The sequence below is a fragment of the Labrus mixtus genome, chromosome 17 (genome assembly GCF_963584025.1).
Source record: "Labrus mixtus chromosome 17, fLabMix1.1, whole genome shotgun sequence".
NCBI lineage: Eukaryota > Metazoa > Chordata > Actinopteri > Labriformes > Labridae > Labrus > Labrus mixtus.
This window is the reverse complement of record NC_083628.1, coordinates 7,702,633-7,716,555: the sequence shown is the minus strand read 5'-3', so window position 1 is coordinate 7,716,555 and position 13,923 is coordinate 7,702,633. Positions and strand designations below refer to the sequence as shown.

The 13,923-nt window shown below is 40.8% G+C and overlaps 2 protein-coding genes across 2 annotated transcripts; both read left to right on the top strand.

Moving 5' to 3' along the window:
• Nucleotides 1-2,533: 2,533 nt before the first annotated feature.
• Nucleotides 2,534-7,721, top strand: btc (betacellulin, epidermal growth factor family member). Its single transcript, XM_061061266.1, has 5 exons — nucleotides 2,534-2,931; nucleotides 3,702-3,809; nucleotides 5,787-5,898; nucleotides 6,178-6,324; nucleotides 6,497-7,721. The coding sequence occupies exons 1-5, from the start codon at nucleotides 2,892-2,894 to the stop codon at nucleotides 6,633-6,635; spliced, it is 546 nt and encodes a 181-aa protein (XP_060917249.1). The 5' UTR covers nucleotides 2,534-2,891; the 3' UTR covers nucleotides 6,636-7,721.
• Nucleotides 7,722-11,569: 3,848 nt separating this feature from the next.
• rxfp3 (relaxin family peptide receptor 3) lies at nucleotides 11,570-13,923 on the top strand. Its single transcript, XM_061062039.1, has 2 exons — nucleotides 11,570-11,807; nucleotides 12,402-13,923. The coding sequence occupies exon 2, from the start codon at nucleotides 12,700-12,702 to the stop codon at nucleotides 13,921-13,923; it is 1,224 nt and encodes a 407-aa protein (XP_060918022.1). The 5' UTR covers nucleotides 11,570-11,807; nucleotides 12,402-12,699.

Sequence of the window (13,923 nt, the reverse complement as noted above, 5' to 3'; positions counted from 1 at the left end):
GAGGAGAGACGAGATTTCAAAGTTTGCCCCACTAAAAAAAGCTTTAAGTGTAATTTAGTTTTGTAGTTGTACCAAACAAAACATATATTTTGAAGACAATAAACCTTTTACTTATGTAAACCATCAAATATTTTCTGGAATTCCGATTTAACCACAGTGCCAGGGGCGTGTCCAGAAGGGTGCATCCGTTATAAATTGCAAGCAAACTCAAGCACACTTCAAAACAAAAAGCATTGACTGGCAACGTTTCTGTGCCGAAATGTGCCAAATATATTTTATGACAGTAAGACTATGCAGGAGTTTTGTTTTTGTATTGTAAATTGTAACTTTGCACACACTTCTTCTTTTTGAGTCCTTCAGAATTAAGTTTAGAAGATTCACACTGTATGTTGCATCTCTATTTTGTTACTTTTTAAAGTTAGGAAATTATACACAGGAATCCAACATCTGTATGACACTCCAATGTAGGAAAGTAAATATAAACTGTGATGAAAAGCGTAAATAAAATATATTCATTTATATTCTAGTCAGTGCTGCAGTTGGGACAACGTAGTCAATAAGGGCTGGACAAAAGGCCCCTGAACAATGCTCATACAGGCCAATATTTAGGAAATATGGTTTGAAAAATATGGTAAAATATAAATCATATCTTTCGGGTTTGTTTATTTGTTCACTATAGTCCAAATGTCCAATCAATATATTTTCAAAATGATTAGAACTATTATAAAAACTAATAGTCAACTGGATTCTGATTATTCAAGAGCACTTACACTCCAACCTTGAATCCATGATGTGAAAGTAGACCCCAGGGTGAGTTAGTAGCCCTGACAACGTTTTTTTGGGTGCGGTTAAAAAAAATGCAACAGCTTCTTACAGCATCTATCCAAAGTCAGACAGACTTGATCATTTAGACCAGAGTTCAGCGAGATCAGGGATTTGATGCTTATTGCACAATCCCCCAGTTCCCCTATAATCATGGTGGGCTGCAGATTGTCCTGCAGGAGTTCGTGTGGCCTCTCTCCTTAGTGAAGGACAGAAAGGAGCACTTTTCACAGTCACACTCTCAGTAACGACTCAGAGGTTTGTGGTTTGAGCTGTGGGTTTGAGATTATGATTGGAAATTTGCAGCCTGAAAACAAGTTTGTGTGTGTGTCGTAGCCTTCTGTGCATCCCTGCTGAACAGATCATATAAATCCAGATAGACATATACTTGACATCCTGTTTATCTCTGTGCAGTTTTTATGTCCTGCATAAGTTTCAGAGAGCATTTTTTTTTTAACATTCTTTCTTTGCTTGATTATTACTGGCACAACCAGCACACATTGTTTTATTATTTCCTTAGTTCTTCTCTTAAATGAGCAGCCTGTCACTCATGTGCACATTTAATCATAGGAAAGGTATGAGAGGCAGAAACAGGATGTTTTATTTATAACATTAACTGTATGTTAGGTGCTTGTTCTACATGTTAAAGGGCTGGATAAACAAAGAGAGTCAAATCAGAAATGAAAGTGGATTGATACCAGGGATATGATGCAGGACATAGATGCACCTTAAAGGGAAAGTGTCAACTTGTGCCATCTACTGGTCATTCCTGGGAATAACATTATAGACTTTTTAAAAGCAGAAGAGCCAGTGTTGCCAGTGGCTGTGTTTCCATTTTGTTTGCAAGGTCTTAAACAAATACCGAGTAGCATTTCCATGTTCAAATGTCAAAAACAATAAGATCTTGATATAGTTTGGCGCGTACAATTACATTATGCCAAATGTTTCCACAACGGTTTTAACCTGGACAAACACGTGGTCTCATTAAAAGTTACTGTGTATTTTATTTTGGTGACCTTTCTTTCAGGGACAAAGCATGATGATGTCACATGAAACTGATACATTAGCTAATGCTACAAATTCCTAAACCTCACACTATTCAACAATGTCAAAATCCAACTACGTCTTTTTTTTTTTTGATTGGGTGACTTCCTGCAAGACATTACTTACTGTGCGTAGCGATCAGATAAAAGACAGTGAAGTGAGACAAGACTTCCCTCAGAAATAGAGTGGTATAAAATTAAGTATTTAAGAAAGGTTGAATACAATTATGAGCTGTATCCAACTGGACATACACATATATTTTCCTTTTAGTTGATTTACCCGACTGTTAAGTCAGTTAATGCCACATGTTCCAGATGTTGATGCAGAGAGTAAGAGAGTCTGATTCTGTCAGAGTATTCCAACGTTTATCTCCTTTCTGTTGATTTAGGGATCGTGTAAAACTCTGTTCATATATATTATAAGCATCTACAAAAACATGCAATGGAAATTGTAAATGTATTCTGAAGTGGTTTGCCTGGAAACTGGTTGTTATTCTTTTCAATGAGTCCCACACCTATCGCTTTAGTCTTAGGAACAAGGAAAGGCAGGCATAAAGGTGCAGTTGTTTTTGAACAAGGAAAAGAACCTGCATAGCTTGAATGGAGTGGTATTCTCCTTTAAAGGTGTGGGCGGGCAGCAGAGAGCAGAGTTGGGTTTCAGGCCATCCCCTTTTTTTTTTTTCTATTCTCACACACACATAAACACTTACTCACACTCACACACACACACTGAAGTGCAGTCCAGACCAGTGAAGCACTTTAAGAAGTGTGTGTGTGTGTGTGTGTGTGTGTGTGTGAGAGAGAGAGAGAATTGGTCATAGCCTCAAGCTTTTCTGGATGACTATGAACTTCACCGCCATCAATGAAGGACCACGGTACGAGACGTCACTTGGGAACCCGCGCAGCTTGTCCACACCTTTTTCAAAGGTCAATGACCTCTGAGGAAGGATTGATCCAGTTTCACTTGGACTTGTCAATGAAACTTCACTTTCGTTTATTGGATGAGCGATTTTCTCAAGTAAAGAGATGGCCAAGGTGTACAGACTCTATGTAGGAATAATTACAGGTAAGATTGACTGTTTTTAAAATCTTTTTTTTATTTCTTGAATCTGTGTTAACCTTTCCTACAAACTGAAGGTCTTCCTCAATATAAGAGTTTTTCAGCCTCAGCTTGACATTTCAAAAGGGATGTTTACATATAATTATAGTTTTTTTTTTTTTGTCATTTTCTTCTCGAAAGAACTACAGGTTAAAAATGCCATTGTATGACTCATGTCTATTGTTTTAATTGTTGGCACAATTTTTCAATAACCATGTGCCTTTGAAGCAATGCAGCTCAAGCCGGTTGGAGGACAGTGTTCTCCCTCTTGAAACATATTTGTACAGTAGACTTCAGTGTTGGTTAATGATTGAATGAAGAGTCCATTATAGCCTCTATAATTACTAATCCTTGTCAAAACAGACTTGTTTGATAATGTGGAATCTCCTTGAGGTGAATACAGTCTGAACTTTATTGTAATCAAACTGCTCTGAGGCTGACTTGATAATATAGTTTTGTTTAGAGAAGTAAAAGTGTGTGTTAGAGACAGGAGTGGGCGTGAACACCAAAAATCACCACTCTCTCTCCGACTCTGAAAGCCTGGCTGGCACCATGACTCAGCAGCATTTCACCAATACCTGATTGTGATTGTAGGTTATTAACCTATCATCGCTTATACGCAGGTCCTTCACCCAGGTTAGAATGTCGTCATAGATGGTTAACGCATTGCACACGTGCATGTATTTTTTTGTTTGTTGTTGCTGTAATTGTCTTTCTGCTTGTGTTCCTGGCTGCAGCTCTGGCTTTGTGCAAATACTCTCTGGCAGAGTGGAATGTCACCGAGGAGTCTGCCAATAGCACCGTGTCAGACTGTCATCACCATGGCGACAGAGACAATTGCACAGGTAGATATGGAAAGTTGGGGGAAGGAGGCGGTACACTGTGGGGTTGTAAATGTTGCTTTGAAGTTTAAGGGTGGAGGTTTAATGGAAAGGTTTGAAAAGCAGAGATGTTTATATGGTCATTTAAAAACACCTACGCCTAAAAATATGAGGAAGAAAGGACAGAAATAGAGGTTACGTAGAGGAGTCAAATTACTGGCTGTCCAGAGCAAGAGGAGAAATAAGGAGGTCTGAACTTATCAGGAGGTTGTTAGCGACTCCACAGAGTCCCATCGAGTGTCAACTAACTCTATGGTGAATTTATGCTACAATAAAACCTGCAAATTTGAATTCTACTGCTCCGTTTATATTCCATCCTCTTAACTTGAAACACTGCAAAGTGCTTCATTTTAGAACATTATTTTTGACTCACTGTGTACAAATACTACATTTATATGAGTGATATTTACGACTGAGGCTTTTCCTTATAGACATAACGCGATACTCCATTTAACAATAATAACAAAAAAACCTAAACTTTTTTATTTTCAATTATCAATTGATTTATTAGCTGTTATCATAATGCTTAATAGAAAATGCAACTAAACTAACCATCTAATGCGCTAGCTGTTACAATAAGAAGCAGGCTAGTAAAGCTAGGCAGAACAAATACAAGGATACATGTAAGTCAGTAAGCACAAATAAACTAAAATACATATTAATAAGTTAGCTAGTGTGCTCTTGGGTCTTTCCATTTCATGCTAGCTGTTCTCCTGTTAAGCTAAGCTAAAGTGACCAGCTGTTAGGTAAATCCAGAGGTTAGCAAACAGGCATGAGGGTGATGTCAAATCTATTATCTTAGCTAACTTTCATCAAGGTAGCAAATAAACATATCAAACATACGTATTCCTTTGAACTTTGTAACTGGATATTTTTTCTTTACAACGCTGTGGTCATGGCAGCAAGCGGACACTCATGTTTCACCAAACAACTGAGGCGCTCCCATTGATGTCACCTGAGACGCGGTATTCTTTAACGAGCTCATTTTCAAAGATAATTTCATGTGAATGGGTTGTAAAGATAGCGGCAGCTTCTAGTTTGAGAAGCGCTATGTGACACTGGTTCAGAAGTTCAGCAGTATGACCTACTAGCCGTTGTGTTGGGATGTTTCAGTGTGTATTTGTTTGTCTAGCGTTAGAGAGATAAAGGGGAAGACACAGGCATGAAGAATGGGAACGGTGCTTAAACTCTATCCCACTTTAGCACGTGTTTCATCGAATAAAGAGCGGTAATAATTGAGGCACGTGGTTAATGAGACTTTGATGACACTAGGCCTTTCCTAGCACTGATTCATCAGGGTTTGTCTCTGGATCATATTGCAAACAGTCTATTTATACACATCAGACCATGCCAGAAGGTGAGCATGTCAGTCAAAGAGGCAGGATGACAGAACGTGACACAGTTACAGAAATAGACATTTGAAAATAAGCTCCTAAATTTTATCGATGAAAGTTAGGTGACAACAACATAAACGTTTGAATATATGTCTGTACAGTAAATATGTAGTTACTGCCAGAAGATGGCTTACCTGTAGCGTATCATAAAGACTGGGAAACAGATGGCCAAAGCATGGGTTTATGAGCTTAAATGGTGCATGTAGTTGGATTTTTTTAACCTTCAGATGGCACCAGGCTTATTTTCTTATGCTCAACTTCACAGTAAGCTAGGCTAAGCTAATCTACTGATAGCTGTAAACTGAAAGACATCAAAGTTTTATTGATCTTCCCAGCAAACAAAATCAACTAAAACACATATAATACTTTTGGAAACATCTAATGATTCCCTTAAAGCTCATTATTTGAGTGTAAATAAATGTCAATTTGAATTAGCTTGAAAACCTTGAAAACCTAACTTCAGATGATGAAATGCCCGTTTATAACCAAGTGTCCATGCACAGCAACAATTTCTAAAAGTTTTCATCTCATCTTCCGGCAAACACAGATGACACGGAGCATTTCCACGGCCACTTCTCCAAATGTCCCGAGGAGCTTACATTCTACTGCGTCCACGGGGACTGTCGTTACATCAAAGAACAGAAGACCCCTTCTTGCAGGTGAGAGACATCGATTTAAAAACAGATGGAGGAATTAGAGAAGTCAAACTAAGGAGCTTGGCAGGGAAGCAAATGAAAACAGAGCGGATAAATTCTGCAGAACATTCTTTATTAATTGCCTGCACTCTATGTTCCTCATTAAAATGTGTTTTGGATGTTAAGTCCTAGTATATTCTGAGAAGCACACAGGCTGACAGATGGCTGCGAGGAATATTCTCATCAAATCATTTAAAAAAACAAAAGTCATAAAAGTAACATTTTCTCTTGCTTTTCTTCCAGGTGTATGTATGGTTACGTTGGTTCCAGATGTGAATATGTGGACCTGGACTGGCGGATAGGAGAAAAGCGACAAATCATAATTGTCGCCATCATCGCAGCGCTCATTCTGCTCATTCTTCTGATTGTGTTCATCTGCTTTTGTTCACAGTAAGCTATTGTCTATCAATAACATCAATAATGGGAATTACCAATGCGTAAAATGTACTGTAACTATTCCCATCATTTCAATTTCTCATGTGACTTCTGAGAAGCGTTTTCCCAAAGTTTTGTAATTTTAGAATAGAGGCGTGGGTCTGACTGGTTTTGCTATTTCTGTCAGTCGTAGGTGCAAATGTTGGCGGAGGAGAAGACGAAGGGAAGAACCAAGGAACGGGAAGGAGAAAGTCAGCATGATGGGCTCAAGCGCAGCACACACAGCCTTAGACTCAACAGAACCACCACAAACTGACGCTGTTTGAGCGTGCACGAGTGGGAGCATGTGTACGACCACAAGTCTGTGGACTGTTTTCACACCAGGGATTTTGTCCTTCAATGTGACAGCTGCTGCCTTTTGTCTCACGGTGACAGCAGTGTGCTATAGGGGTCCCTTCTCTGCTGGACCTGACTGAAGCCTGCATGGATGGATGGACACTTCTGGATAAAGTGTGTATCCTGCTGTCACAGATCAAGCAGAAGCACATGCGTTTGCAGGGCAGCCTTGTCTGGATGTTTAATTAAGCGTCGGAAAACAAAGACGATGCCTTCCTGGTTTTACGATAAACAAAGGCTGGAGACACGTTTTCAGCTGGTTGGTCCTGGCAGGGGAGTTTTTTTCCCTCCAATGGCATGGAGCCATTGAGTTAGCATTGCATAGTGCTAAATGAACTGTTGCTATGTTGGAAAAAGCTGTGGCAGCAGCTGGCAGCTGGTGATAACAGTTGATCAGGTTATTAGAGAGCATGTGAGACACATTGACACTGAAAATAAGAGAAATGGGACTGGGTAATGATACTAAACACCATGCTTTCTTTGGGTAAAACTTAAATAAATCATTTAGTGTGTAGGAAAATGATATCTAACAAGCACCAGAAGCTAAAGAATGCTGTTTAAGCTGCATCTTTGTGTCATATTGTTTCTATGTTTACTGCTGGTTTTGCTCACAAATGTACAATGTTTTCAAAATCCACGTCACAAAATCAAGAGTTATCTTAATGTATTCCTCTTTCCAAAGCTATGCATTCAATGTAATCTCACGCAGAATATTGTTACTCATCGACATTGGCGATGCAAGAAGAGCCTTCTATATACTAAATGGTGCATTTCTGGACTCCGGAGTTCAGAGGAGTACAAGGAGAACTTGTGCAGGAGGCTTTTTTGAACTGTATATTTGGAGCCGAGCATGCAGCGTCCGAGCTTAAGAGGCAGAACAGCCGATCCTGTGTGTGAACTGAAGGCTCCGGTGAAGAAAGTGTTCCACTGTACAAGACAGTGAACTGCCAGCCTTTCACTGGGCTTTTCATGTGTATCTTTCTGAATTTATTAAATATAAATGTAGAGTGAAGAGAGTCAGGAGTCTGTACGTTCTGTTTGTATGGCCCCATCAATAAGTGTATTATACATGTTCTATCAATTTTTAGTCCAAAAATTCAACAGAAAAAGTCACAGACACTATCGAAATAATACAAATTTTCTTCATTACGAAGCATTTCACTTGAAAAGTTGCTCACATTTACGAGGTTTTGTCCATAAACTGGTGTCCAACATGCACTCAGACTAATAGGAGATCAGCACAGGCTCAATCAGTTCACCACTGCTGACATTCTCCCTTAAAGATAAAGCTCTGTGATACTGTTAGAGATTATCAGATTCAGATTTAAACTATTACTACTACTACTACTACTACTACTACTACTACTACTACTACTATGAATGGTACCAATAACATTAACAAGAGCTTTAGACGTGTTCAGATGAAGTAACCAGCTTGCTCTATTCATGACAAATGATCTTTGGTAACAGTTTTATTGTGTTGTTTTGCTGCTATGGAGCTAAACTACAAACTGCAGTCAGAAGTGTGATGTTGCAGGGGTCATAATACAGCACTGTCCTCTGACATAATCTGATTGAGTCCTTTTGTAACAAGTTCATTCTGGTATCTGATTCTGTCCTTGATTATAACACTGTTTAAATACCAGTCTTTAAAGTGCTGGGCAGTCTGCTTCTATGAGTAATTACGAGGATTGATTGAAAGTGAAATCCTCAAAAGACCTTTGGGGAAATGTTACATTATTGTTCTAAAAGGAGCTCCAGGGACCCCTCAGGTTCACTTAAAGTTTGCTTTTTGAAAGTGTAACACCTAATATGTTAGCACAGTGCTAACTATAACTGTGGCCTGTTGACTAAACAAACAGCAACCTATGGGGTTGAAAAATGAAGCCAATGTGGAAGTACAATAAACTGCAGCTGTCCAAGGGTCAACGTAAGGGTTGGCTCCACAAGACCCAGAAGTCACATTACAAACCCCCAATTAAAATGGCCACTTTGACAGCAGAAATAATCGTGTTTACAGCCTGGTACAAAAATGACTTTGGTAGGAATAGCCTTTGTCTTTGTCAGCTCACACTGTCATATTTTTTTTATAACTCATTCATTTAGATTTTATGAAGGATAGGAGTTATTCATAATAAGAGGTGTGGTAGATCTGACTGACGGGCGGGTGTTATAGCTGTTTGTCAGGAGGCTTAAGGCTCACCTCATCTCCAGCGCTTTGACTGTTATAGGTTGTCAGAAAGTTAGGTAGTAGACAGTATTTCCAATATGGCGATCACCATCAATGGGCTTCAAAAAGTTAGCTTCAGAAACGAATTGGTGATTTCATTGAGAGCACGTCCATCGTGTATACAGTTGTGCAATCAAAGCCTTTGCATATGCTGTGATACCAATAAATTTAAAGTAAGTGCCGAGTCGTCTCTCCAGCTTAAAATCTAAAGTGGCGCACAGTTATGTGTAATTATTAGTTTAGTTTAGCTCTTTGGTTAGATAGCGTGCGCCCTACAGAGGGGCAGTCTGGGACGCAATGGCCACGAGTTTGATTAAATAAGCAGCCCCTTGTTGCATGTGATCCCCACTCTTTTCTCCTGTTTTTCCTATCTCTATCAACTGTCCTTTCGAATAAAGGCAAATGTCAAAAATAAAATCTTGGGGGAAAAAACCTGCAGTTAATGCTTGTCGCCAAAGTTGCCACTTAAGAGAACAAAACAGAGATGTTTGAGATTGCTTCTGACATTTATTTTCCACCTGCATTGACCTTTCTGATTTGTTTCTGCCTTTTGTCACTTTTATTTGTGAGCAAGTTTCAAAAGCTGTACCAAGGACGCTTTAAAAATAAGCCAATCCGTACTTTTTAAAAATCTTGTTTTCATGAATTTCACCAGCTAACACCTGCCTAAAGGTTTGTGTTTTAGGAGATCTATTTTGTGCTTTGCTAACAATGAAGGCGTTCAGATCTTTGACCTAATTTAAGGTGACCTGTGTCCTCGGCTGTCTTCAGAAGAGTGGCAGCTGTGGAATCCAAGAGTTTCTATATGAGGGGTGTGTCTGCATGGACTGATAAGACACAGATACCAGACACGCTGCTACAGTGGATAATAGACACTATAAAAACTCATTTATAAACCGAGACTAGCAATTTTGGATCACCTTTATCCACATCAGTGGACTTCTTGTGGATGTTAGACTTTGGGTGACATATGGATGTGACAGCAGGGTTCATCCAGTAGAGTTTTCACACTGAATGCTAACGGCTCCATCTGTTCTGTGGTATGTGTGCAGGCTGCTGGCACTAACAGCTGTGCTATGACTACCAAACAGTCAGGCTGGTGGAGATTGCAGTACACAGGGGGGGGCACATATCAGCATTATCGGAAAACAAACATGGAGATTTATTCTGGCATTGTCTGTGTTTTCAATCTCCTCCAGTTCAAATCAATTTGAATGCAATTTATTGTAGTTTGCATGACGACCACTAGAGGTCAGCAGAAGACCTACAACAACAAAACCTCACAATTGGAAGGACTTCCTCTCTGTTTCAGTGTATTTACTTTACATTACTTTACGTCTACTCCACCATATTTTACGAGGGAAATATTACTTATTATACTTCATTTATTTTAGTAACTTTTAGTGAAATAAGAAATATAAAAGATTCTTCCATGGGTCGAATTTTTCGCTTCTTGTTTTGATGATATTCTGTAGACTCACATCATGGCATGATCAGACTTCTATTACTTCTATTAGAGCACTGAAGTAGTCAAATTGCAATAAGTGCCTGTAGAAACAAAGGGAATTGGCCTTGATTATACCGTCTCACGTCAGCCAAATTCATTTTATTGCCGAGGAAGATGAAGAGATTTTAGGAGGTGAGGGCAAGCGGTGCCGATGTTGGAAGTTGCTACTATCTGTGTTACTCTGTAAATCTGTTCAGGTCATGACAGCAGCTGTCATGTGAGGATTTCCTCCGGAAGTAAAATAATTGGTAAGCCATTATTGGGATGGCAGGTAGGCAAGTCTAAATTGGAACATATAACAGTTATGACTGCTACGTTTGGTTTTCTTGCTCAGAGCTGCAATTGCTACTCCCACAATCGTTTACATGACTAACAGCAAACTTACAACACATCATATTAAGACTGTCCTCCACAAATGATCATGAAAGAGTTTTGATTTTGCTCAGCCAGGCTGTAGCCGACTTTCCATCTTGTAGGGCTTTCACACTTGCAGAAAACTCCTGAAAAGCTCCTGATATTTGCCATACAAGATCTGTATGTGTGAACGCAAACAGTCAGATTCTTCGCCTGGACTTCAACCTCTCTCCATCGCTCTCCTGCCAGCCCCCTATCATTTTTTCCCGCAGCTAGTCCGAGCAGCAGGAGACTCTGCAGATAATTCACCTCCAACCAATGGGAGGGGGAGCGACGTTTATCTACTGTGACTGGAGTCAGTGCAGCGACTGATACAATCTCGATGCACTTAATTAAACGGCTTCATTACGTTATCTGTTCGTCACTTCCCATGCATTTAAAGCTGTTGTTTCAATCCTAGTTGTTGCCTTTCTGTCTAAGATGGTCGAGATAGTTCTGCTTATGGAATCTTCTATATTACTAATGGTTTTGTTTTGGTCCATATCCCACATTATCCTCCTCATCAAAAATGCCCGGCCTTTACTCACTTCTCTGATGCGACTGCAGTGTTTATTTAAATGGAAAATGTTTCAGGGACCAAACAGTGCTAATGGAGTTCAAGCCCCGCTGACAGGATAAATGAAGACAGATTTGATTTCTTTTTCATCCTGCGTCAGCTTCTTTTTTATTTTTATTTTTTAATGACACCATTTCTTCAACATGATACAGAAAAATTCACCTCTTCCATCTGTTCCTCTCACTCAAACGCAAATATTCTTTTCTTTTTGTTTAAAAGCAAATCAATGGACTCAATCACCCAGGAAGAATCTAAAGAAAGTACTGGAGCACATGAATCACTGACGACAAATGTATTCAAGTGCAGAGGATCCACGTTTGATGCACTGCTGAGGAAGACGCCTGTGCAATGCTTCATTGTGTCCTTAAATGAATGCAAACAGAACATGCAAGAGGGTGTGTTGTGTACTGCCATGGATCACTCTCGCACGCCTGGTATAATGACTATTATTTCACTGCAATGACTCTAATAGATCCCAACAGAGAGTGACAATCTACTTACAATCTAATGAACTCTATTTCACCTCTGTTTTTTTCAGCGATTTCCAGTCTCTGGTCATGATGTCACCATCCTCTCTCTCTGTTCTTCAGTTCATGCTCATTCTGATAAAAAAAAACCAAACAAACAATCTCTTCCTCATCTGAATGTCCATGTGAACGGTTTCATCTGTGCGTCAAACTTTTAGTCACAGTAAAGTGGATGCAATATGAAGAAATAGATGGTTGAATCCAAAACGAGTTACAGTATGAGCATTACCTCTCTCTCTCTCTCTCTCTCTCTCTCTCTCTCTCTCTCTCTCTCGCTCTCTCAAGATCAAGTTGATATATGATTTACTGTCATGAATAAATCAGTTGTGTTATTGCCAAAGCTGTATAAAAAAACATTAATACAATTATTAATACCTATTTTTTTTCTTTTTCTTTTCAAAGGGTTCCCTTGATTTAAAATAAGCTTCTTTTTTTTTTTTTTGCCACTTTGCATCTACTCAGGACCAAGGACAGTGCCAGATTGCGCCTGAGCGTCAGCAGCCCACGGTCAAAGAGCTGGAGGAGGAATTCTCAAAGCAACACGGAAACCTGAGGAGGAGCTCTGTCACCTCTCACGGATACACCGCAACCTTGTAACTGAAAAGCTTCTTATTGCATGAAGCATTTTTTTTTTTTGCAATAAACATGGAAGCTGGCGCAAGAACACACTTCTACGGATTTCTCTCCAGTAAGTGAAGCAATTTGGATTTGAGGGGAAAAACCTGAGTGGAAAAAAAAATCAAGTGGGATTAAATTTAAAATGTCAGGAGAATCTACGGACATTCATTACGATGGCTCAGCAGGGATCGATGCTGCAACCTTCAACTTCAGCGGTGTTTCCAACACGCTTAACCTCTCGTACGGAGACTACTTCCACCTGTCAGACTTTGCAAAGACGGATCTTGCGGGAGACGGCGCCGCTGCTGTGCGTGTTATCATCTCTGTTATTTACTCGCTGGTCTGCGCGCTGGGTCTGATTGGGAACTTACTGGTCCTGTATTTAATGAAGACCAAACACATGTGGAAAAAGTCCTCCATCAACCTGTTCGTCACTAGTTTGGCGGTGACTGACTTTCAGTTCGTGCTGACTCTGCCGTTTTGGGCGGTGGAGAACGCGCTGGACTTCACGTGGCTTTTCGGCAAAGCGATGTGCAAAATAGTGTCCTACGTGACGGCCATGAACATGTACGCCAGCGTGTTTTTCCTCACTGCCATGAGCGTGGCGCGGTACTGGTCCCTCGCCACTGCTCTCAAAGGCAGGAGGCGGCGTCCGCGGTGCTGCGCCGCGCGGTGCATCACGGTGTTCATCTGGTTTGCCGCTGTGTCTGCCGCTTTACCGCACGCGGTGTTCACCACAACCGTGACCGTTTCTAACGAGGACCTGTGCCTCGTCAAATTCCCGGAAACGAACGGAAGCGCGCAGCTCTGGCTGGGACTCTACCACTCTCAGAAGGTGCTGCTGGGATTCGTGGTGCCGCTGGGAATCATCTCAGTCTGCTATCTGCTTCTCCTGCGCTTCATCACGTCCAAAAACATCAACACGTCGAGCGCAAAACGGCGCGCAAAAATCACCAAATCTGTCACCATTGTGGTTTTATCCTTTTTCCTCTGCTGGTTGCCCAACCAGGCGCTCACAGTGTGGGGCATCCTCATCAAACTCAACGTGGTTCATTTCACCTATGAGTACTACACCACGCAGGTGTACATTTTCCCCGTTTCCGTGTGCCTCGCGCACTCAAACAGCTGCCTGAACCCCGTGCTGTACTGCCTGATGAGGCGGGAGTTCAGGAAAGCGCTGAGGAAACTCTTCTGGAGGATGACCTCGCCGAACATACGACCGATCACAGCCACCACGAAGCACGAGATGGACGAGCAGAGGCACGTGCTGGCCCGGGCCAGCGCGCCCGAGGAGCACGAAGTGGCGTTTTACCCCCCGGGGGCTGTGATGTACAATGACAGGAGGGATCTGCCAAACAGCAATTAG

Coding starts and splice junctions, on each gene's coding strand:
- btc (XM_061061266.1), top strand. CDS start 2,892: ATGGCCAAGGTGTACAGACTCTATGTAGGAATAATTACAG. Junction 2,932..3,701: donor CTATGTAGGAATAATTACAG/GTAAGATTGACT, acceptor TCCTGGCTGCAG/CTCTGGCTTTGTGCAAATAC. Junction 3,810..5,786: donor CGACAGAGACAATTGCACAG/GTAGATATGGAA, acceptor CGGCAAACACAG/ATGACACGGAGCATTTCCAC.
- rxfp3 (XM_061062039.1), top strand. CDS start 12,700: ATGTCAGGAGAATCTACGGACATTCATTACGATGGCTCAGCAGGGATC.